Genomic DNA, 26537 nt, shown 5'->3' with positions numbered 1-26537 from the left:
TTGAGGATTTAAATCTAATCCCCAATTGTGAAATAAAAGACAAAAACCATAGTGTAACTGAATCCAGGACTTAAACTGGTAAGAAGCATTAAAACGAGTCCAGGAAATCCTATTACATACACCTAACCATGTCAAAGGTTAGTTCTTATCAAATGAGTTGTATCCCATTGAGGTCCATTAAACAAACAAAAAGCAGTTATAGAGCACCAACATAATAAAAAGAGTTTACATCACAAAGCACATCATTTTCTAAGACTTAGAAATCTTCTCTAAATGAAAATACAGCATGAATACATCAATATTTGAAACAGAAAATTAAGAGTTCTTACCTTACTACATCATCAATATTGTTCCTGTATACGCCTTCAAGTCTTTCTGCGGGAAACCCCATAGCAATAATGTTGGGATAAATATCTGAGTACTTAAGTTAAGGAAACATCTGAAATATACAACAATGCAAACTATATGTACACGTTGTAAAACATTAGCTGATTATAAAAATTACTATACCTATGCTAGTAAAAGGATGTCAAATGTATTTATTTATAAACCATCATGTGTAATTAAGAAACACAGGTACATAAATTAATTCCCAAAAAAATCCTCAAAATAATTATATGGCAAAATAATTTTCAAGTCTATCTAGTACATTAAGTACATAAAAATTAAGGAAAAAAGTAACTTCCACATTTACACTATTTAGGCCCACATACATGAAAAACAAAAACCACAGACTTCATAAATCAGAACTGAAGTTACCTTGGGACAAAAACCAACTATCAAAATAAAAACAAAAACAGCTACACAACTTCTCATTTTCATTGTTATAAAAGGCACCACAGCATAGAGAAAAGTAGATACAATTAAGAATTAGGAAGCCAGATTTAAGACCTGGCTTATGCCTCCATCCAGTTGTATAACCTGGACATGACTTAATCTTTTCTGGCTTCAATTTCCTATTCCACAAGATTAGGCTGAGACAACCACAATGATCTCTTCCTCCAAGTCCTTGGTATTTGTGACTTGGTAATACTGAACTAAGGTAGAAAGTTTTCCTCATTCACCATCAAGGTAGTCAACATTTAGCATGCCATTCTATTTACTTATGTTACACACTGTAGTCAGCATAAAAACAAACTTCTGTGCTCCAGAAGAATCTGTATCAAACTAAAACAAAACAAAACAAAAAACACCAACCAATCTACATTTCTATGCATTTGTCAATAGTGGCAGACCTCATTTCTTCCCAAGTACCATTATTCCTCTCTCTAATCTCGTGATTTTTCTGAGATGGACCTTCCAAAACAGCCAAGCTGATCTGCCCCAAGCCTCCCTTCAACACCATCACTGAAGTTCTCCGCCTACCTACTCCTGGACCCCATTTGATCTTCAAGTACAATCCAAAATTCACCAAATCCAGTGCCTTTTTTGTATATCTTTTTCCATCACTTTCTGCTGCTTTCACATTACTGAGTTAATTTCGGTATTATTTTCAATTGAAAAATAATTATCAAGTTACTAAAAGCTTTTATTTTAGAATTATTTTTTTAAAAGGTTTTATCCATAGTTTTACCACACACTGATTGGACAGTCCTAAAAATATTTTAAGGGGAAAAAAAAAAAAAAAACAGGGGTGCCAGGGTGACTCAGTCGTTTAAGCCTCTGCCTTTGGTTCAGGTCATGATCCCAGCGTCCTGGGGTAGAGCCCTGTGTCAGGCTCTCTTCTCAACCAGGACTCTGTCCCTCTCCCTCTGCCCTGCTCATGCTCTTTCACTATCTGTCTCCATCTCTCTCTCTCTCAAATAAATAAAATTTAAAAAATAAAATAAAAATAAAAACCTTTCATTTAAAAAAAGACCACACACACAATAGCATATACAATACACTACCTTTTGTACAAAAAATATTTTCTTTTTGGATAAAATGAGTAACATTTACACACGTCTGCCTGAATCTGAACTTCTCAGCACACATGTGCATTTGCACACACACAAATGATAACTGAGAAACTAATAAAAATGTTTGCTTCATAGAGAAGGGGTGCCAAAGGGGAAAAACATATACTAAAACCAGCAACAAACAAATCTAATTAAATATCAAATTGGTAACCAGGAGATAAGAGTTTATTTCACAGGAGTTACTTGGCTACTGCAAGTTTACTGTCCTTCTTCGTAGGAAGCACTGTAAGAACAAAAAGAACTACAAAGAGGGGCGCCTGGATGGCTCAGCTGGTTACACATCTACCTTCAGCTCAGGTCATGATCTCAGGGTCCTGGAATCAAGCCCCACACAGGGCTCCATGCTTAGCAGAGGAGTCTGCTTCTCTTCTCCCCGTGCTCATACTCTCTCTCATGCTCACTCTCTCTTTCAAATCAATAAAATCTTAAAAAAAAAAAAAAGAACTAGAAAGAAATTTTAAAATTCTTCTGCGAGTTTGTTTTTACTATTATCAGTATTGATATTCTCAAGCTTCTTTATATTGTAGAAAAAAATAATGAAATTTTACTAATGATTTTAAGATTTATGATTATAGGTATAAAATCAAGAAATCAAGTAAAAACATTAATTAGAAATATCAATATGAACTCATGTTTATAAAAATCTATGTTCTCTAGGTCTTTTCACTGAAATGGCCCAAAAGCATACCAATCCTAGCAGCAAACAATCCCTGGATGGACCCAGGTTGCATCTCTCGTATTTAATATATTAAAAGGTACTAAACTTGGAACAAAAGTTGATGCCAGGTCTGTGGCAGGAAGGTACCAGATCAGTCTGGGATATTTTTCTGTGCCAGGAGACAAGGAAGGTACTCAGAGATAATGGTCTCTATCAGACAAATACTGGAGCTAAAATGAAGGACATCCTAGGACCTAAAGCTCTAACAAACAGTATCAAAGAAGCAGTTTAAATGGCAGTAAATTAAAACACCCTACATAAAATTAAAACCTTTGAGTCTATATAAAGACACTCAAAAGAAAAAAAGAACAACAAACTAATTTTTCATTTATCACCTTTTGAAGTGGCTATTAGAATAGTTCTTTCTCTACTCTGAAAGTAGGAAAAGGGGGAGATTAAGTATTTATGCTACTTTTCCTGTAAGTTCTGTATTTCAGGACAACCAAATAGCACCATTTCATACAGTAAAGATCTACTTTACAGAAAAACATTGTGTTAATAAACACAAAATAGAACTTTAAACATCATATTTTGCAAACCCTAATAAATTTATTGATTTAGCAAGGATCAACAACTGGTACTAAACCAACAGGTTAGTGGATGATGATGAACTGAACTCTTTTGCTTAAGAGAGCCAAAGTAACACCACACAAAATACCTTCTGATGTAAGGAGACCAATATAATTGAACAGCGGGCAGAAAAGACTGCCACCACCCAATTTCAGTGGTCAATCTGAGCATCACCAAGGAAGTTAAGCAGAGATCCTATAACTTTCTGTGTGATACAATATGAAGGATGCAGCATCACCTATGATATCCAAGGTATCTTCAACTTGAGAATCAACCAAGTATTTAGATATAAATTTTAATTTGCATTAAATACAAGAGACAGAAAAACAAGCTAAATGACATGAGAGAATAAACTGGACAAATTCAAAAGGTCTGAAGCATATGACCCAGTCTCTGCTCAAATGTCTTTTCAAAAGGCAAGGAGGGAGGGAATGGGTATCCCTTATTTTAAAAGACTTAAGGGTTGGAGTGCCTGGGTGGCTCAGTCGTTAAGCCTCTGCCTCGGCTCCGGTCATGGTCCCAGGGTCCTAGGATCGAGCCCCACATCAGGCTCTCTACTCAACAGGAAGCCTGCTTCTCCCTCTCCCACTCCACCTGCTGTGTTCCCTCTCTTACTGTGTCTTTCTCTGTCAAATAAATGAATAAAAAATCTTCAAAAAAAATTTTTTTTAAATAAAAAAAAAAGACTTAAGGATTATAAGAGACAAGTTCATAGGTACAATGCTATTCTGGATATTGTTCTAGACAAACAAGCCATAAAGAACATTTTTGAGCCAACCAGAGAAATTTGAAAATGATCTGGGCATTATATGAGATAAAAAAAAAAGGACTGAAATGGAAAAGCACATGTTATTGACTAAAAAAAAAAAGATTTCAAAAGAGAATACACAGCATTATGCCATAATCGAGTAAGAATGCATATATACCCATATAGACATATGTAGACAAAAAGATTACAAACTAAGGTACTAAAAGTAATCATCTCTAGGTGGTGGGAATATATATTTTTCTCATTTTTGTTTTTTATTTTCTGTTGTTGATACAATGCACCTGCACTATTTCTGTAACAGATTTTTAAAAATTGTTTGCTTTATAATTATCTCCAGGTCTATTTACCAAGTATCATGACAAAATATTGTTTTGTCCCATGTGACTTAAATTCAGCTCTATATGTAATTTAAAAGAAATGATGAATTTCTATCAAAAAAAATATATGTATATACACATATATACACACAAATATATAATGAAAAAAGATTTAAGTAGCATTTACTATGTGGCAATTTTGTCACTTTAAGAATATATAAATTCACCCCCAATCTCAAAGGGTTCTTCTACTATGGAGACTCCAAAACTATTAGGATTATCATTTTTAACATTACAAATATAGCTGTCACCTATTATTCTCACCTAAGAAAGTAGTTCCACCTAAAAACATAGCTCAATTCAAAGAATTATGTTCAATTATCAAAATGTTTTGGGTATTATGTCCATTCATGAGAAAGAAAAAAAGAGAGAGAGAGACTGGAGGCTCAAATCAAGCATGTAGCAGTAATAATTCCTGAAAGTGAATAATCTTTACTTTGTAATCCTGTCTTGGGAGAACCAACATATAGAAAATAACACTCAGAAGACAAATGAGGCAGCGGTAGGGACCCAAAACAGTGGCAGCTTCCACCAATCCAGAATTCCTACATAAAAAATTATAAATAGATATAAGTAAAAAATTTAAGTTGAATTTTTCTGAATAATGCAACAGCAAAATATGTCTTATTCAAAGTAATAGTAATTACAGCTCCTAACAAACTTTCCAACTGAATGCTCAATTTCAGTAAAGACACTAGTAAGATTTTCAGCCTTACAGAAAAGCACAATAGTACAAAGCCCCTTGAAATGCAGTCATTTTAACCAGGACTAAACTCCAATGTATCCTTGCATTATGAATACTAATAAAGGAGATAAAGTTGCAAAGGACTTGGTTACCTTACTTAAACAAAACCATTTGTCTCTAATTATACATAAATAGGGATGTTATATACTCATTAAAGTAAACTCAGTTGGCCCCCTTTCATTCATTTAATTATTCAAACACACAGTGAACATTCTGTGCAAGGGGCAGTGAGAGCAGAGGCTAAGTAAGCAAAGACTATTGCACTGGAAAAGTCCCTACTCTGTCAGTGAAGACAGACAGACACACAGACATGCAACGGTGCCACATGACTTATATTCTACTGAATATAAGACCAAAATATTTTAAGAGATAAAGAGAGAGGGATTAATTCTGCAGGGGCACAGATAAAGCTTCACAAAATAGGTGATATGTTAGAAAATCCTTAAGAAGTCAGTCCGACATCAGAGACAGAAGAACAAACAAGCAATCAGAACACTTCGGGCAGGGGACAGAACAGGGATATGGAAATACATACAACTTTGGGAAGCAGCAAGCAGGCCAGTGTGGCTCACACACAGAGCTGTATGGAGAAGGCAGACCAGAAGACTGGATTTAGTTTGAAGGACGCTGTGAGAGGGAGTTCAATTTAACCAGACATATAAGGAGTCAAAGGCCAGAATCGGCGTGCGGGTCTCTTACACAGCAACAATCCAAAGCTTCCTTTACATAGAATCTAGACATTCAGTCTTTTGAAGGTTTCATTTTCCACAGATTCTCACCTTTCTTATTCACAGTTTGAGATTTTACCCAGGACTTTAACCTCCATCATAAGTTAGAAAGATGCAGAGAACATGTGCCACCCTACAGGAAATACATTCCCATTTAATCCTAGCAACGCTACAAGGTAATATTCCCATTTCATGAATGACAAAATTGAGGGTCAAAAAGACTGGGTAATTTGCATTAAGTTCCACAGCCAGTAAGTACTGAGTTATGATTCAAACCAGTTAGGTACATAACCCAAAGCCCGGCTTTTTATACCATGCTGCCTCATAAAAGATTAAGATTTCCTTATATTTCCAAATCAGTAACAAAAATACAAAAGTTTCAAAGGAAGCAGGTTCAAATGAAAGTGAATTTACTAATCAAATGTTAAAGCTGAAAAACTTCTAAAAGACAATACAGAATCACTGGAATTTCCAAAACTGAGTAATGAATTATAAGACACATATTTCTTATGATAAGAATTATACCAATGCATGTTCAATTTGACTTTTTTGCTTCGTAATGTTAAAATTTCTGACATACTTTTTTTGGACAATTTAAACCAAATAAAAGTAACTGAGAAAACTATATATATTTCTAATACAGAATAGTGTTAACTTGCAATTACCGGATACACTTTCAAATAACAAGGGGAGTGTTTCATATGAAATTCTCACCTAATTACTTAAAAATGCTGCACATAAAGAATTATACTAACTAGATCGCTGCAGGAAGCCAAATATTTTTGCCATCTAGTGATCTACTCGCAGGCAATGTGGCAACATGGTTAAGAACATATGCTCCAAGAGCCAAGCTGCCTGGATTTGAACTCTAGCTTCACTTACTAAGTAATCTTTTACAAGTTACCCATCTTCAGTTCCCTGTGTAAAATGGGACTGGTAGAAGGTAACATTTTTTTTTCTTTTCTGCTTAATTTTTATCCAAGCTTTTATTTAAATTCCAGTTACTTAACATACCGTTAACTACATACAGATAATTTCTACACCTGAAATTAATATTATATTAATTTGATAATCATATATCATGTTGGAGAGTCTTGATTCAAGTGCTGCAACAATCCCATCTCAACCATAGAATGCTGACCGCAAGAAAGAAAATAATAAATGGTAATTAAGTTCTAAAGCCTGTCCACAGAAGTCAATTTCACCAATAATAGAACTGACACACTACAAAATGATGCAGCTACTATATGAGATAACTTAATTTTTACTGGTTGTTCTTAACATCCAATCCTGACTTAAAACACTAAAAGTATATTCTAAGTTACACCAAATTAACAAAATGCCTTTAGAAAAAAACATGTGAGCTGAGATTTCATATTTACCTTGTCTCAAAATTTTACTTGTACCCAAGTTAATGTGGTCTGCACTACAAATTTAACTAGAATTTTCAAATAGAGAATAACCAAAAATAGCTCCTTAAGCCTTATTTTGTGTGTCCCTGAATATAGACAGTCTTATTTTAAGTACAATTACTAAAAATAAAGCACTTCTGAAGTTTCTTTGTAGTACTACTCAACATAATATATAGATATACTTATCCCCAAACAACTTATAAACTAAAATACCAGTATACAGTACTAGTATTCAAACCAGTAACACCTTTTTCCTGCCACAATTATTTTAAAAAAATTACTTCCACAGATCACATATAAGCGATTTTAAAAATTCTAGTTAACTGGAAGCGGTAACATACATGGAATGCAGATGGCAAACAGAAAGTGACATGTAGATTACAGAGGTAGTGATCAAAAAGCAACAAAAGCAAACCTGAAGTTGCCAGCTCACGAGAGGAACGGACGTTGAGCTGAATCGGCAGCAGGAATGAAGGAATAAAGTCAGACTAACAAGAGGAGACAAGAAGAATCGAAAGCTAGTTAGTAAATACCAAGACTGCACCATTTAATTCTATTTTCCAGGAATTTCTGGAGCTTTCCCCCCGCTTTCTGTCAGTGCTATCAACCAACAGATGCTTCAGGATCAGGTGAGGGGAAAAAAAATTCAGCCACTCATTCATAAGCTACATCAGGTCTACATTTTTTTCCCAACAAATTTTAACAAGTTTAAAATTAACAAAGAGTTTCCATGGATGTCACAGTTATATCCATATTAGCAACTTCACTAATCAAATTATGCTTTAAACAACTGCCACTCATAGACTTATACGGGAGTCTCATTTAATGCACAATTTTTTATTTCTGAGTAGGTATTCTTTTTCTCTACTAAATGTGTAAAATGTTTGTATCTGGTTTCTAAATTGAAGATTCATATTGGTAGGAAAGCAGAAAAAGGAGTTCCTGATTTTTCCAGTTGATAAAGTGCTAATTGCTCATTATTTGAGAACAATCTGTCCTAACATATAAAGCATATAATCATTCCTGTACAGAGCAAATTAATGCTGCCTAAAATCTGATTTTCTAAAGTGAAAAGGGTGCATAAGCATCAAAGCCTAAACTACAGAAATATTAAAAATATTTCTCAAAAAAAAACCCAGAAAACTACAGAAATATTAAAAATATTGCTCCAAAAAAATGGGGATTTTTAAGAATAAAGTTAGTGGTCAGAAACAGCGCAGGACACAGGAACATTTAAATATTCCCTAGGTGCCAGGCCTGCACTAAAATACTTCATGGATAATGTCGTTTGTTTGCTTGTTTTTATTTATTTTTATTATGTTATGTTAGTCACCATACAGTAAACCATTAGTTTTTGATGTAGTGTTCCATGATTCATTGTGCATAATGTCATTTAATAAATAGAAGACCAAAGTTCCATTCTCAGCTTTGCAACTTAAAAGCCTATGACTGCAGCTAAGTTACTAAGTCTCTGGGCCTCAAATATTTTTGTTTCTTTTTTCTGCAAAATAATGATCCTAACACCTGCTGTAATTTCTTTATTGGTTGTTTCAAGGATCAAATGTGGTATCTGGAAATATCTTTAAAACTATAAACTGCAAAGGGCTATTACAATTGTAATAAGTTGTTATGATTTGAGGTTGCATGGACTAGAAATATCCTGTTATTTAATTTTAGTTTCAATGTCTCATTACAAGGCAACTCAATATGATGTTTTTATAAACAAATTATAAAAGAAAAGAATTCCAATATATTCACTTAATCCACTTCAGTATAAATTTTAGGTTCCTTTTAACACTTCTAAATTAGCTGCCCACAATGCCAAACCAGAAAGGAAAAGTGACTGCCAAGTAATTTATGAGCTCTACTGGAGCTTTCTATTCCTTCAAACAATTAGGACCTCACAACTTTCTCTAAAATTGTTACATTATACCAACTTGCCTTGACTGAAGAGTTTGTACTTATTCTTGCTTTGAAATGAAGTTTAGATCTCACTTTCTGGAGTTCTTTTTGTTGTTGTTGTAATTTCATTTGTTTTAATTAGGCTCCATGCCCAGCGCAGGGCTTGAACTCACAAACCTGAGTTTAAAGGTCCCATGCTCTACCAACTGAGCCAGCCTTAGATCTTACTTTCTGAAGGAAAATACCGCATTCTTCAAAGGTAACATCAAGAATTGCTAGTAATTCTTCTACTTAGTAGCAATACCATAAATTGGTTCATTTGGCACGAAATCTGCAATCTGTAACAAAGAGCTATGAAACTGTTTTACCTTTTATTCCAGAAACCCCACTCTAACAATGTGCTCTAAGAAAACAATGTAAACTATGCAAAGATAGTCACAATATGCTGTTTATAAAGGGAAAAAATGGAAATAATCCTACCATAGTAGAGTAAGCAATGCCTGATATTTAGCCCAATGAAATGCTACCTATATAGCTTTAAAAATGACAAGTACCCACTGACAAATAAAAATTAAGCTGTGAATACCTAAGTATGTAATTATGAGCATATACACATTAACAAAAGAGGGAAAGATAATTTCCAGTGACAAATATCTGACAGAGAATCAACTTTTTCTATTGTTTAAAGATTACAGTTTTAAACAAATACTTTTTAAAGGAACAATCAAGGCCCTCTGAACTTTATTTAAATGTAAGCAAATCAGAACCACAGAAAAATATCTAATCAAGTCACTGATAATGCTAGCAATACTCTAAAATCCAAAGTACAATTTTTTTTGTGTATTAGCTGAGGGATTATTCCCCTCAACAAATCTAATCAATTTTTCTTCAGAGCTGTTATGAAATAATATATCTACAACTGTTCAAACCTACATCTGTGAATCTCTAAAAATTTAAGTTGCCCAACTAACTGGTTTTAACGAGCATAAGAAACAATTACCTCCTTCCTAGGTCTCTGGATGAATACGATAAGGCTGATTTCCTGTTTCAGAATTCTGCTGCTGTTAAAATACACACACGTACACCCCGCCCCCTCCCTGCCATGGTTCTGCTCCCACTAACAAACATCCAAGACTGACTACCAATGACAAATCAAATAAAATATGGTTGTAACTTACAGAACAACTTTCAGAAAGATCATCGGTTCAACATGCATTAGATATACTTGTGAGCATTATATACCTGAACTATAAGCCAAATGCTAACCTAATTTTCTACAGCAAAATCATAATAAAGTATATGAAAAATTAGAAAACTTAAAATTACGATATCAATCCAGCATTACTGTAAAGTACATAAGAGTGTATCTTTTATGCTCTAATCTTTATATTCAGTGTTAGGTTTATGGTACTTCTGTAGTTCATTTCATTATAAAAGCCATGCTTTTTATCATTTAATTTACCAGAGATAACTATCTAAAACACTAGGTTTGGGCTGCTCTTTAAGGCCACTAACTTTCACAGAAAGAAAAACATTCCAACAGGTAAGACACAGAAGATGGTAAGGGATATATATCAATAGTTTGAGAACAAAGGCCTAGTAATATTTAGTGCAAATTTACTCAGTATTAATAAACTATATTCAAAAAAAACAAAAAACCACAACAGATTCCAACATTTCCAACTCTATTGATCTTTTAGATGTAGCCGTGCACAAATCTCCTAATATTCAAAAACTACTACACATACACAGTACAAAGGAAAAAAGTTCTAATACAAAACGTATCTCCAGCAAGTGGGTTTTCATTTTCCTACTAATTAAGCTAAAACTGTAAAATTTCTAAATTTACTTCTATCAAATTTACCTCTCAATGAAAGCACTGCTAATTTGAACCATTTTAATGGAAGAAAGCTCCAAACAAGTGTGCGCTAGACTGCTTCATTTTATATTTGGCTTTAATATAACAGAACCAAGTCTCTTTATTTTATATCTAAGCCAGGAAATCATCTAGAAATGACTTGCCTTTTTTTTTTTTAAATTGGCAAAAATAGTTTTGCCTAACTGCTGTATTTTAATCCTGGATAAGACTAATATAAACTAAAAATACAGGTCTACTTTAAAATACTAAGGCACAGATATTGGCATTTATTACTACATTAATAAGAATCATATTACTGATTTTATGAAAACTGCCTTGTTCTAATACTGAAAAATATGATTCATATTCTCACTGAGGATATTTTTATCATTATATCAATTTTATAATCACTTGAATAAGTGGATCATCAAAAAAACCTCTGAAATTACATATACTAAAATATTAGTCAAAATTCATATTTTAAATTTTAATAATATGTAGTTTTTAAATATACTAAAAAATATGAGAGCAAGTCTACATTGCTTGGTTTGAAAAGGTAGTACTTTTAATTTTAGTCAGCTACCCATAAATGCTTGTTCCTAAAAAGCAAGTATCATTTTAGTATAAATCCAATTATCACAACTAGGAGAAAAAAGCACAATTACTGATCAATTAGTTGTGGAATCTTCATAAGCAAAGAAGAATATACGAAAAACTTCGAAAATTATTAAGCTGAAACATGAAAGATAAAACTAAGGATTCAACTCTGTCAACCAAAAAACTGTTTAAAAACATAAAAGTTCAACATACAGAAAAACAAAAATACCAACAGTTAGATGGGAGGGACAGAAACGAAAACAAGGGAAAGGAGCTCATAACACCTCACACACCCTTTAAATACTATTAGGCAAACAAAACAGGTAAAGACTGAATATTTGGATAAAAGTCTCACCTACATATGTGCTCCCTCACTTAATATAAGAGACAGAATTTACATACATATTATCTGATTATCCAAAAGGGCACCATTCTCTTCATGACCTACAGCTCAGACCTGAACAAATTCTATAAAGTGATGCTTGTCAAACAATCTACTTCCATCAGACATGAGTTTTAAATTGGCAAGATGTTTCTTACACAAAAAATAGAGGCCCTAAACACAAAGTTAGATCCTATCTACACTGAAATATTATGCCTGATCATATTAATCATTTGGCATAACAAACTTCTCAGTAAAAACATCAATATAATAAATAAAGTAGATTAAAACTAATCAGACCCTATTAAGCCCAATATGCAATTTTAAAGACATCTATGCAACCTGGCAACACCCAGTTCTTGGGGAGGGAGGGTGTGAAAAGGAATTATGTTACAGAAACAACTTATATATTGTAGCTTAAAATAAAAAAGCAAAATTTTAAATGGGGAAAATCACTTAACAGCAGAAAGACAAGAATTGAGTTGTACAAGAAAGCAGAGGACCTGAAAAATATTTAAAGCAAATATTTAAGGAATACATATTAAATCAGTTCCCTGATGAAGTTCCGCAATAATGAATTCCTATATATCAACTTTTAGGAAAATTATAGCTTAAAACTACCAAAATCTCATATAACTTAATATCTCAAGATAAAACATGGTGTTTCCACTTAAATATCCAAATAATCTTGTAAAACTAAATGACTAAAAGCCAGACTTCCATTATATAAGCTTTAGTTCTCAACCAATATCTTCACATTTTATAAGAAAAATATAAACACTGGCATAACCTCTAAGCTTTATTTCTGCAAAAGTTTAACATTTGATATTAGTCTTTAAAGACTATAATTAATAAATGATTCCAAAAAACAGAAATGTCAAAACCACTCATATCACTAGATTATCTTAACTTTTTCCTGTATTTGAGTAACAGATGGCAAACCTTAGTTCTTGGACACTACACAGTAATCACAATCTGTGTGACCTTTTCAGTATTAAAAAGAATCCAAATAGCCTTAATATCCAGCACCTGAGTGTATTTTACAGTATTATCTATAATCCTGATCATAGTGAACAGAAACTAGATATGCAAAAATGCATCATACTTTTGGTGTGCTGATATTTATTTTCCATAAATTTCCTACATCTAGCCCACGAAAACTATCCAGATGTCAGACTGCCTCTTCCGTTTTCAAAAAACATATATGCACACATTTACAAAGTATTTTTATCATTACTTCATTTTCATTAGCACCAAAAAGGTATATAGCATACCTAAATCAAAATTTCCTTATGCTTAAGTATTGAAACAATTTTATCTCATTTAAAAAATGTAACTCTAACAAGTAATTTTGTTTAAAAAAGAGAAGAGTTTGTTTCTTCCTCAATACTTATGTTCTAAGTACATGAATTAATACATTTGCTCAAGACATCATTTAGCTAATAAGGTCAAAATTATCTCCCTGTTTTAATATATGACACTTAAAAATCTGACACTAACAAATGCAATTTTTTATTATAAGTGAAATGCAGAGCAAACCTTCATCAGTAAATATCACCAATTACCAAGGCAACTATGCAAATATAAACTGTATCATTCAAAATATGCTCAAGGGAAGAGTATCATCATGATAAGCCATGTCCTGATTACAGACAGGAAAGTGATTGGTTATATCCACTTTGGTATAAATGATGTGAAGTTTTATTCAAATCACTTCTATATCTACTTTAATTGCAATACAATTTAATATTCCCACAATAGGAAAATGAAATTTGACAGATCCAAAGTATTTAAATTTTATTTTGTCTTACTCTAAGAAGTAAAATGTGCTTAAATTTTAAGTATGTAATAGCTTTCCTAGAAATAACTAAGGGGAAAAAAGTTTCAAGAGTCCAACACTTCAGCTTTTTTTGTGTGCAGCAGATTATGATTTTGTGAATCTAAACCATGAAAATCTTTCCTAATAGGTCATCTTAAATCCACTCTAAAAGAAAAAAATATTAGCCAAATATTGGAAACAAGTTTAATGTGTAACTAACTACAGAGAAACAAGTATTTCTGGGGTGCCTGGGCGGCTCAGTCAGTTAAGAATCTGCCTTCGGCTCAGGTCATGAGTGCCAGGGTCCTGGGACCAAGTCTAACATCGGGCTCCTGCTCAGCTGGGAGTCTGCTTCTCCCTCTCCCTTTGCCCCTTCTATGCTTGCGCTCTTTCTCACTCACTCTCTCAAATAAATAAATAAAATCCTTTAAAAAACTATTTCTGATAGCTTCACCACTTAAAATAACTAAGGCAATTATAAAGGGCTCTGGAAATTGTTTAAAAATGCACAAACACCTTTTAAGTTCACTAAGATGAATTACATTTTAAACTAGATGCATACGAAAAAAACTAGAAGCTGAAAGAAAGCATGACATTTCAGAGAAGTAGGACGATAGGCACTTTTTAAAATTTTTCTTTAGTTGTATTTGTATAAAATGAATTTTTCAAAAGAAATTTTCTTATGTATAGCAAATGAAATTTATTATTCATATACTGAAATAAATACCATAAGCCTTAGTCAATTAAATTACAGCAATAAATACCATCTGTTTTCTTAACAAATTTGAAGCTATCATATAATTAGCAGTCCTGGTTTTAAAATATTTATCACTATCTCTGGATGTCTCCTATAATCTCAAAAAGAAATCACAACATTCAGTCAAAACTTAAATTTCATTAGAATTTTTAAGAAAGGCCTGATATTTTATTCTGCTTGAGCCAAGCAAGAGGCAAAGTAAATTGTAAAATCAAGCAAACAGGAAAAAAAAATCACAGCAAACAATCTATTCCTAGAACACTTTCGTAATTACGTTTGTCTGCCCTAAAAACAAAAAAAATTCAGAATCCACTAAGCTACTCCCCTGACATTTTCTCATTTCTGAATTAATCTAAAGCTCCACCCTAATTTTTTCTAAAAACTTCACATTAATGCAAGTTTTTTAATTAGATAAATAAAGCACTTCAATTCAACAGGCTGACTTAGCAAAGTTAGGATCTAGAAAAGAATGTAACAAAACACATGCATCAGAGAACCTTAGAGTCAGCCCTACTTTCTTTATCTGGAAAGACAGAAGTTTTTTATAACTTGTCAGAAATTTGCCATTTCACATGAACACATTTAACTCCACCAGATCTGAGTATATAACAAAGCTGCTTCAGAATAAAGTTTAAGACTAAAAAATGCATTAAATAACAAAAAACAAGTACACTGGGGGCAAAGTATCTCTCAACAACTCAACAACCACATAATTAAAGGAAACAAGCTAAAGATTACTTTAAAAACTATTGCCAAAATAAAAATTCTAAAAAAGTGTTTTTTTTAATAAAGCGCATGCACCCTGTTAGAGCAATTCTACGTAATGTCCTTCTGAATACCTCTGAAGGTGCATTACACTTACACACTTACTACAAACATCTTCAGTCTTTTCTAAAAGTTCAAAGCAACACTTTCACAACCAGCCAAATAACACATAAGCCTTCTTGAAATAAGGCTTTTTGGTTACCAGTGATATTTTTTGTGGACAAAGTTCCTACTATAAAGAATATTGGCCTAGCAGCAGGTAGAAAACCTAGATGTTAAAAGCCTTGCTCCATCACGTATTAGCAAACTGACCTTCTTAAATACCACAGCCTAAGGCCAAAGGTACTGACTTTTATCAAATATTATACTTCTCTTATTAGCAGGTACCAGACACTTTATACCTTTAGAGTTTCTCGGGACACCTGGATGAATCAGTCGTTAAGCATCTGCCTTCAGCTCAGGTCATGACCCCCAAGGTCCTGGGATCAAGTCCCACATAGGGTTCCTTGCTCAGTGTGGAGTCTGCTTCTCCCTCTGCCTGACCCTCTCCCCTGCTTGTGCTCACTCTGTCTCTGACAAAAAAATAAAATCTTTAAAAAGAGTAATAAAGTTGAGTTTCTCAACCTCACATTATTGGCACTTTGGGCCAGACAACTCTGCTGTGGGAGGGACTGTTCTGTACATGTAGGACACACAGCAGCCTCCCTGGGCTCTACTAGAGCACCCCTCCCACACTGACTGCCCAGCTGTGACCACCCAAAATGTCTCCAGACACCGCCAGTGCCCAGACAAGGTGGGAGGCGGTCACTCCCAGTTCGCAACCAATATTCGTTGAACACCTCACCTATACTTCTAACAAACCTAAAAACTACCCTATCAGGATTTTTACCACGTTAGAGATGTCGAAAGTAGGGTTCACTAATGTTAAAGCAGTGTATCTTTTATTACACAACTGATATGTGGCTGAGCAAGGAGTTAAGCTACACTTTAACTAGCTGACTCCCAAGTCCATGCTCTATCTACCCCAGCACGCTGCTTTTCTAAACTTACTGCCTCATCTACCTAATCAGAATAAAATTTGCCATGTTGAGCTATTTAGGGTTTACAGATCAATTTAGATAATATATGTATAAGTTCTATTAACCTAAAGGAAATAACACATTAAGGATTTGTTTAATTGAAGAGAACATAATACAGTGGTTCACAAAGTGTGAACCCCAGACCACCAGCATCAGCATCACTTGGAAACTTGTTACAAATGCAAATTATCAGGCCCCAACCCAGACCTAATGAATCACAAATTCTTAGGGTGGGACAAGAAATTAATGGTTTAACAAGTCCTCCAGGTTATTCTGAGGCCCTCTAAAGTTTGAGAACCACTAATATAATGGGGAAAATACTGCACCAAGTACCTAAAAACCCTACACCCTTCTTTGGACTCAATTTCTACTAGCCCTTAACAAGTTACTGATTCTTACTGGAGCTATGATTCCTACATTACAAAAGGAAAAAAAAATAAATAAGGATGGACAGTAATACTTGCTCTTTTAGGCTTTTTTCTTCTATGCAAAACCAAATGAGCTAAAGATTAAGAAAGGGCTTTGTTAATTAAAAAAAAAAACCACTAAATAAATATAAGACACTGTTAAGATATATGCCAGCTAACACTACTACATTAATCAAGCAGAAAAAAAAAATCTTCTGACTCAAATCCTCATTTTTCTCTTATTTCATATTTCTTGAATGATTAAGTTAGGAACGTTAAATAAATTTTACAAAGCTGGCAAAACAGTCTTCACATTATAAAAAAACAAAACAAAATAGGAAAAGCCCAAGCATTCCATGTGATCTCTAACGGACTCAGAATAAAGTAATTCATAAGTACACATTTTAAAAGTAAACACCTAAAAATCAAGCTTAGTTAACATCCCCCAAACTTCATTTTAAAAGTAGAAACAAGTTTTCAATTCTATTTATTTAATCTCTAATCAGTTCAGAATGACTAGAATACTCAAAGTCTCACTAATTCATGAAAGCAAAGGTATTTTAAATGGAAAAAAAATTGCATACATTTTAAAGCAGACTTGTTTGCAACTTTGAACATGTATGCTCTACTTATAAATCACTTCAAGAATACACCTGATTGAAAGAATATGTGATTCAAATCACAATGCATTTCATAACACATTAAACAACACTATACTCTCTTTTTAAAGGTCAAAAATATTAAACATACAAAATTGGCAGAATGCAATCCTTGCAATTACTAGTAAAGAAAAAAACCTGGTATTTTAGCCTGAAAATCCACAAAAATCAAAGGAAATAAAATTTGAAATTATTCTGAAGTCTAAATAATATTAAATCCACTGAGTTTTGGTAGCACATAGATGGCATGTGTCAGGAAAGAGTTTTAGACGACTCAATTGTTCTAGAAGATGTCAAAATGTTGAATTCTGTAACAGAGACTTAGACCAAAAATACGGCTAGTTTATGCAACACATAACAAAATACATAAAAATCATATCATCAGACAGTCACGTATATAACGAGACAGAGCATCATTCATTCTGCAATGTGAAACAAATAAGCAAGCAAAAAAACTCACTGGAAATCAAGTGCTTCACTAGTGATAGTACTGGGAGACAGCTGGGAGACCAGCAAAGGCAAAAGAAAAAAAAGAATCCTCCCTATGCACACAAAATGGCCTTTACCAGGTAGGTCTCAAGCATATTCCATCCTTCCCCATACCCGGCAAGAATAAATAAGAAAAAAAAAATCCTTTAGTTTTCTTCCCATTTCCAAGGCCTAAAATTATATTGAAACTCATGATCAAATGTGAAAATGGGATGCAGTAATACAAACATTTTAACACTAAATTAAAATTCCTGAGGCACCTGGGTGGCTCAGTAGGTTAAGTGGCTGGCTGCCTTCGGCTTGGGTCAAGATCCCAGGGTCCTGGGATTGAGTCCCATATCGGGCTCCCTGCTCAGTAGGGAGCCTGCTTCTCCCTCTCCCTCTGCCTGCTGCTCCCCCTGCTTGTGCTCTCTGTGTCAAATAAATCAATAAAGTCTTAAAAAAAAAAAAATTCCTACATTACATGGAGGCATTATCAGATTATGTTAAGTGTAAGTTGTATTGTAATAAGTGTAACTTGGCATTCAAAGTTTCATACCTCTCCCAAAAACAAACTTAAAAAGTATATACCTTTATGGATAGTGATGTAAGTTTTGTATCATACATTAAAAGTTTTCTTTGAGGGGCGCCTGGGTGGCTCAGTTGGTTGAGCGACTGCCTTCGGCTCAGGTCATGATCCCGGACTTCCAGGATCAAGTCCCGCATCGGGCTCCCAGCTCCTTGGGGAGTCTGCTTCTCCCTCTGACCTTCTCCTCTCTCATGCTCTCTCTCACTCATTCTCTTTCAAATAAATAAATAAAATCTTTAAAAAAAAAAGTTTTCTTTGAGAAGATTACTCTTTGTGAATAACATATATTTAAGTTGACCTATCTCTAACACTAAAGAAAAATTTATTATAACAAATTTTTATTTTAAAACATCTATTTCATTATGCAATGATAATACGAAGTTTTCAACTTAACCTTAATATATTAAAGCAAACACTTTTTGATTAGCCTATTTGACTTTTCTTTGGTTAACAGTGTGAGTGAGCAGACTTTTATATTTCATTTGTGATGAAACAATGAAATCACAGACATCTTATACTCGGAGCTCCTAAAGGAATACCCCTATTTCAAAAAATACTCAGTCTGAACCAATTAAAATTCTTAGATGTCCAAAACTGAGGAAATTCAGTTACAATCACTGCTCCTCCCATAAATGAAAATACAAATAATTTCACATAATGGATAATCTGAAATTATAATTTTTAAGAGCAGCAGTTACCATGTGGCAGGTAGTATGCTAAGAGAATTACCCATACTTATCTCATTTATTCTTTAAGATAAATTTTACAAAAGAAACAATTTGAGAAAGATTAAGTAACCTTCTCAAAGTGGGAGAGCCCAGATTCCAACACAGGCAAGTCTGGGTGTAGAGCCTACACTGCCACCCTAACATCTACAATGAAACAACGTACACACAACAGTGCAGATAAAATTAATACTCAACATCTTAATGTCATTTAAAATAAACTTAACCTTATGTGAAAATGATAAAGTAAGAGCCACCGAGGTAACCTCATTTTTTAAATACTACAAGAGAGTCTGCAAACTTTGTACTTATTTGCACATATACACAGAATATCCACACAGATTCACTGTCCATATATAAAGTGATGACTATGGATGACAAAGTGCATAAATACCTAAAATCTAATATGTCAACGGTCTTCTTGTCCACACTATGTACAGGGTAAGAATATTCTTTGCTGTCAGGTGCAGCCACAGTATCCATCTCTCAATATTTTCAGTACAACCAAATGTATACCTAACACCCTGCAGATGTCCACCTGCCTCTTAATGAAAACTGCTGCAAATGAACAAGAATATGCCTTAACTACACTGAACTGAACTAAAACTTCTCTGAAATTGATGCCTAAATAGTGTTTTTTCTATATTAATATTTTTGCAAGAGCCTTTAATCCAGTGCAAATTACCTTAAAAGAACCAAATTGCTAATGCCTTTTCTATAACCAATGAAAAAATTCAAAAAATTGGAGGATAGGTGAAGAATCAAATCCAATACACTAACTTCACCCTTCCCGACAAATGAAAGCATTTTACATCAGTAGGTGCATATATCCAATGCTTAGAAAGACAATCATTTATTAAAAAAAAAAAAAGCAATCATTACTGACAGACCAGAACACTTCTGACCACCTAGCAAAGAATGCATGTGGCCGTAAGTGGCCTTTATAAAACAATTAAGGATATCAGTTCGCTCAGCAAATCCTTACCAACTTAAGGTCATGCAGTCTAACCTCAAAATTATTGACAGTTCTGACAGCAAATGCATTAATTTCAAAGCTACCAGACAGAAAGCAACTGTAAAACAGAACTGAATTATTTACAGAAATCATTACTGACTCCTACCTCAGAAGTTGATACAAATGTCTTAAGTCACTACCCTTAGAACAAATTCTAAGAATAAATTATCATTTTCTTAATGAATTCAGGTCTCAAAAGAATTCTCCAAACTGACTTCACTTAAAATCAAAATTTATCCAACAAAAAACGAGGGAGAAAGAGAAAAGGTGAGGAAGAGGGAGGGCTCCACAAAATAGAAATAAAACCTCAGAACTCATGGTCTCTACAGGGAAAAAAATGATGTTAAATAAGTATTTTATACAATCATTAATAACATAGCTTCTGGAAGCTAAAACCTTGGACTACAACCAAGGCCAAACACTTGAAGTAAGTGAAAAACTACCAAGTGCATGCACACTTCTAAATTTCTCGTTACAAACGCCATCTCACATATATTGTTTCAATATAAAAATATTTCCTACACATTTGTCTTACTAAAAAGGCTGAGGTCAAAATTTAAATGTAAAATGATGGGGACCGTGGGTGGCTCAGCTGGTTAAGTGACTGCCTTCGGCTCAGGTCATGATCCTGGAGTCCTGGGATGGAGTCCCCCATCAAGCTCCCTGCTTGGTGGAGAGTTTGCTTCTCCCTCTGACCCTCCCCCCTCTCTTGCTTCCCGCCCCCCCTCATTCTCCCTCAGATAAGTAAATAAAATCTTTAAAAAAAAAATGTTTACTGAGAGTAAGTTAATGTTGAAACTTTGTGCATTCATTTTCCCATAGTAACTCTTCCTCCATTAAAAGTCACTGAAGTATAATTACTAAAGTGGTCTAAAAAATATTAAGTATTAAGGTATCACCAAACGAACAAACAGCAAATGAAGCAAATCTCAAAATGAGAACATGTGAAAATAAGAATCAAGAAGTTTGTATATTTAAGTGGTTATTAAGAAAAACATATGTACCGTTCCACACAAAAACTAAAATATTGATTGCTGCCTCGGTCATGTTGTTAAAATTCCAAAAGGAAGGAACAGCAATGCATCTTTCTTTTTCTACAGTTTCTAAAAATAAATTTTAAACTGAGGTGGTTATAAGTCACCATATTTCAGGACGTTTATTCACGTACTATTCCTTTAGTGCACGATACACGATGTGAATCCACAGATGACTGCACTACTCTGCAAACCTTCACAATGCACAGCAATAAAATCCCTTTTTCCTTACATTAAGTCAGAGACTGTAAATTATTCTCCTTTCAGAGGCACTTTATTCTTGAATAATCTTCATGAAAATGAAGTTCGTAAACTGTTACACAATTAGGATGCCCAGTCATGTTGCTCAGAAAAGAAATGCAACTTAGCAGATATGAAACAGGGTAAAATAAAAATTGTTAATAGAATCTTTAAAAAAAAACAAAAACTTCACAGTATGGTCATTTCAATAATCACCAATCTTAAAAAACAATAGTTAACTTCAACAGTCCCTGTACCCTCTACAAGTTTAAAAAAACTCCCTATGATTAACATTTGAAAAGACGCAAACTTATCAAAAAATAAAAATACATACAACCAAAGCCTAAAATTTCCATGAAATCTAAAGACACTAAACTTTTTTACAGTCTCACGGTCAATGCTACTTTCCTGACTAACAATAAGGAACCAACAAATTATTTTTAGAATAACTCAATTTTGCAAATAATATTGCAAAATTTGCAAATAAATGTCCTCAATTTTCCTTTGAGAAATCACTACATTCTTAATCTTTCTTATCAGATAGAAACACTCCAATCACTACTTTCAGAAAGAAATTTAACTTCTCACAGGCTAGCTGCTGAAACAGATAGTACAACCTGCCAGAGACAGTCTTCAATGGCCATTTTAATTCCTCCCCCCCACCACCCCCACCAATAAACACAGAACACTAAAGTGAAACCAAGCAAACCAAAGTGCTTTGGTGCACCAAAATTATTGGAAGTGCAACTATCAAAAAAGAGCCCTTTACTGACTTTTTCCTAAGTGATTTTTTTTCATATCAATATTTGGCTCAATAAAACCACAACTCTAGAAATTAAGTGTTATTAGTCATTTGATGCAATATTTGACACTGCTTTCCATATATAACTAAAAGCACAGTGCTCGAGAAAGTTTTAACTCACACAAATTTCATGTGTAAAGGCACACTTCTGAAATCAACGGAGACCTGGCCAGTCATCTCACTACTCACGTGTAAATAACCTGGTAGAATAATTTTGAACTTAAAACCCTGCTAAATTTTAAAGCAAATGAGTAAAGTAAAAATACTATAAACGTACTCTGAATAATAAAAGCGATCTACCCAACAGCATTAGAGGCATTTTTTTGCATAGGGACTTTTCTGAAAAAGTTAAAGAAACAGTTAATCAATTTGTTCCTATGCATCCAGATGGCTGTCAGTTCACACCAACAGTAGACTGCTTTTGAAATAAATTACAAGTCAGAAGTTTTTCCATAATTAATTACCTTCTAGGCAAGTGGGTCAAGTTCAGCCTGACTAGTTCTGCAATTAATGCAGACTCCAGAACTTCTAAATATTCTTCTCAAACATTAATTTTTTAACTTAACAGAAAACTTACGTTTTGTGTGTTATAAAGCAACTTCTTCAGTAACTTTTACCTTCATCTCAAAACAAACACTTGGGCAAAATTAGTTGTGCACATCAACGTGCAGCTATATAATCCAAAGGAATAAAACCTCTTCAGATAGAAAGCAGTTTCTTCAAAAAACAAATCTTCCCCCACAGTTTTTAGCAGGACATATGGATACTTTAGCGCCACTCAACCTTTAGGCAGAATGTTTACTGATATTAGCTAAAACATAATTTCTATTAAGAATATTAACACTGATGCAATTACATAATTTTAACTAAATATTGTCCACTGTGATAATTCACATCACCCAATTTTTGGTCTTAACAGCAGCCTCAATAAGATGCTTCAGACACCTCAAACAACAACTTAATTCTGTTTTTTCATGCCTTCAACAACACAGGCCTACCAGGAACTCTGAATGTCTATGATACTTTCCATTCTGCAAACCAGGAGGGCTCTATCCCCCTCCTTGATCAAAACCAGTACGTTATACCTGAAACTGCAAAGATCAATGCCTTTCGATAACCACTATCTTTTGAGGTACAAAGGCCTAACTTGTAGACAACCGAAACAATAATGCTTCTTAAAATTCTTGGGTTTCTGTCTTATTCAACAACCTGAGTCAGTAAATTTAAGGCAATGGGTGAAAAACAGCTAACATACCTACACAGTCTGACGTTGGAGTCATCCCCTCTTGCCGGTTAAATTACGCTTGACATTATATGTAAGTCAGAGTACGATTAATGGACCCCCAACGGTGTCAGAGGACCTGCAACTTGAATTAGGTGAGCAGCCATTCTGGCATCACAGTAACACTTAAATTTCAAGGAAGAACTGACACTTAATCTCTGCAATCACAATCTGCTGCACACAATACCCTTGGAACCTACACAACATTATCATCTGGGATCAAAAAACCTTCAATCTCCATTCTATTACGTGACAGGACCACTGAATATAAAATGCTACTGAGCTGCAAATTTCATGCCCTATCCTCTATCACCCCTTCAGGAGGGGAAAAAAAAAAAAAGGAAAAAAAAAGGCAAATTTAACAAAGATCCAGTAAGAGCGCCTTATGAGGCATATTTCCTATGACACTATTGATTTCAAACTACAAAACTTCTAAATGCAGTTCAAAGTTGTAATTAAACTTAGCTTAAATACACAAACCTACTTCTGCCCTCCAATGAACACCCATATATGCCGAAAACGATTCTGCTTCCAAAGTTATGCAAATCAGCTCACAACTCACATTAAAAAAAAAAAGTCTATCAATGCAACCCAGGAAACTCAAAACAATCAGTGCAAGATTCTGATGCAATATGCATACGTGCAACACTAATTTTCATTTTAATCTAATCTATACCCTTGATCTAGGGCCTAAAGCCAAGATTTAATCGAAATATGCTCGACCTCAAAGCGTCTACTTTTCTGTTCATTTAGCAGACCGGATTACCGAGCTCACTAATCCACCAGTGTACCGTGTTCTGTGTTAACGGACAATAGCCCTTCGGAAGAGACCCCGCAGACAGACCCGAGAAAGCAATCGGTGCCTTGACACTCGCAAGCGGGCCAGAGTTCCATGTAGCCGAACACACCCTAGGCTGGATGCATTCAAGAGAGAAACCAAAGAGACACGATCTAGAAATTTGAGCAGGGTTAGCTGCTACGGTCACCCAAACCATGGAAATTTTTCGCCTCCTTCTGCTCCCACGTTCTATGCGAGAGTGACAGAAAGGCAGAGAGAGGGGCAGCGGCAGAAATGGATACAGGTCAAGTCTAAGTCGAATCCATCCTCTTGATATCTCCTTTTGTTTCTGCTAACGATCTCTTTGATGATGGCTGTCATGTCTGGGAGCCTGTGGCTGAAGAAAAAGGAGGAGAGAGATGGCAGAAGCTGCTGGTGGCGGGGCTTCTTCTGCAGGATGGAAATGGCTCTGGACTTGGCGGTAGCGGATGCCCCTCGCTCTGCCGCCGCCTGGCTCTGGACCGCAGCCGGGTAATGGCTGCTGCGGCGGCTGCTGGATGGTTGCAGCGACGGGGCCTGCTTCTCCTCAGCAGCCAGAGGCCTGGCCGCGGCGGCCGCGGGACGGGAAGGAGACGGCGAATCCTCGGGACGGCCGCTGCCTCCGCCGGCGGCCTCCGGAGCCCGGGCCGGGGGGGGTGCGGCGGCGGCGGAGGGGAGGTTTACAGCCGGCCCGGGTCCCTGGACGTGCCGCCGCCGCCGCCGCCGTGTTGGAGGCAGTAAGAGGGGAGAGACCAACTCTCCGGCGGCCCCAGCCCTGGAAATGGTGACAGGCGACTCCGGCCCCCTCCCCGGAGCTGCAGCCGCCGCGGCCGCCGCCGCCGCTTCTCCCCCCCGCTCCAGGAGCGGGAGGTGCCGCCGCCGCCGCCGCCGCGCCTCAGCCGGCTCCCGCCCGGGCCCGCGGCTTCCACCGTCCCTTGCACGAGAAGCCGAGCGAGAGGCTGCACGGTTAGAAGAGAGGACGAGGACGAGGCGAGAGACGCCGCCGCTGCCGCCGCCGCCGGCCGGCCGGCTCCCCGAGGGCGCTGCCCCCGCGGCTGCTCACGGGCGCTGAGAGGGGCTCTGGGCCGCGGCCGCCGCCGTCTCTCATCTCCCTCGCCTGAGCCCGGCCTCGCCTCACAGCGGCTCAACTCTCAAACTTCCATCATGGCTGCAGCTTCCGAGAGGAGAGAGCCGAGCGCAGCCGCGGCTCGGCGCCCCGGAGCGTATCCTGCCGCAGTGCACAAAGAGTCCCGCCACATCACCGCCCGCCGGCCCGCCCGCCCCCTCCGCCGCCGCCGCCGCCGCGGCCGCGCCGGGAGCCCGGCGCCTGGGAGCCTGAAGGGAGGTGGGAGGCGGGCGAGACCGCGTCGGGGGAGGGAGGGACGCGGAGAGGCAGGGGCCGCAGCTCCGGGGGCGAGCACCGAGCCCCCGGCTTGCGGCCGCCACTGAGCATGCCCAGTGCGAGCGCCCGGGGCTCGCTCGGGCTTGTGCGAGGCGCCCGCCAGGAGCTGCACTTGCCGCCGCTTCTGCAGCAGCGCGGGGCGGGGGGTTGGGGCGGGGGGAACGGTGGAGGGGGGAACGAGCCAAGCCTCAGTGTGTGCCCAGAAACCCTGTCGGGGACGGGGAGGGCAGAAGGGGAGAGCTGAGGTGTGCACTGAGAGGCGTCACTGACTCCAGTCTGACGTTACCTGTGTGCACAGGTAGGGAGGCCCAGGTGACTCGCGCTGGTCGGGGTACAGGGAAACGCGGGGACGGTCCCCGCAGCGAGGACGCCTCTCCCCCGCGCCTCCGCCCCCAGCTTTCCCCAGCCCGGCCCCCAGCCTCGTCCTCCCTTTGCACCGCTGTCGGATCACTGTCGTTGGCAGGGACTCGCCGACAGCAGCCTTTGCCGAGGGAGCCTACCTCTCTGCTCACCCCCCCGCCCGTGTCCTCAAGGTGTCAGTCTTTGCACAAAGAACAACCCCCTATTGTGTCTCCGTGTGTATCGCCTCATCCGGCTCGCTCTCCCCGCCCCACCTCCCGCTTCCCCAGCAGCTCGGCTCCTTCGCCCTGAAAACGAGAGC

The 26537-nt window shown here is 36.7% G+C and overlaps 1 protein-coding gene across 1 annotated transcript in view; it reads right to left on the bottom strand.

Annotated features, from left to right (window-relative positions):
* PTEN (phosphatase and tensin homolog) overlaps positions 1–25927 on the bottom strand; it is a gene marked incomplete at its 5' end in the record, with an annotated part of 85711 nt that extends 59784 nt beyond the window's left edge. Inside the window, 3 exons of the mRNA XM_080822940.1 lie at positions 330–414; positions 24738–25529; positions 25744–25927. Coding sequence (XP_080679066.1) covers positions 330–414; positions 24738–25529; positions 25744–25927 — 1061 coding nt within the window. The remainder of the gene's footprint in view (positions 1–329; positions 415–24737; positions 25530–25743) is intronic.
* Between the last annotated feature and the right edge of the window lie 610 nt (positions 25928–26537).

Source organism: Martes martes (assembly GCF_963455335.1).
Source record: "Martes martes genome assembly, chromosome: 14".
NCBI lineage: Eukaryota > Metazoa > Chordata > Mammalia > Carnivora > Mustelidae > Martes > Martes martes.
The sequence above is the reverse complement of the archived record's forward strand: the minus strand, read 5'-3'. Positions and strand labels throughout refer to the sequence as shown.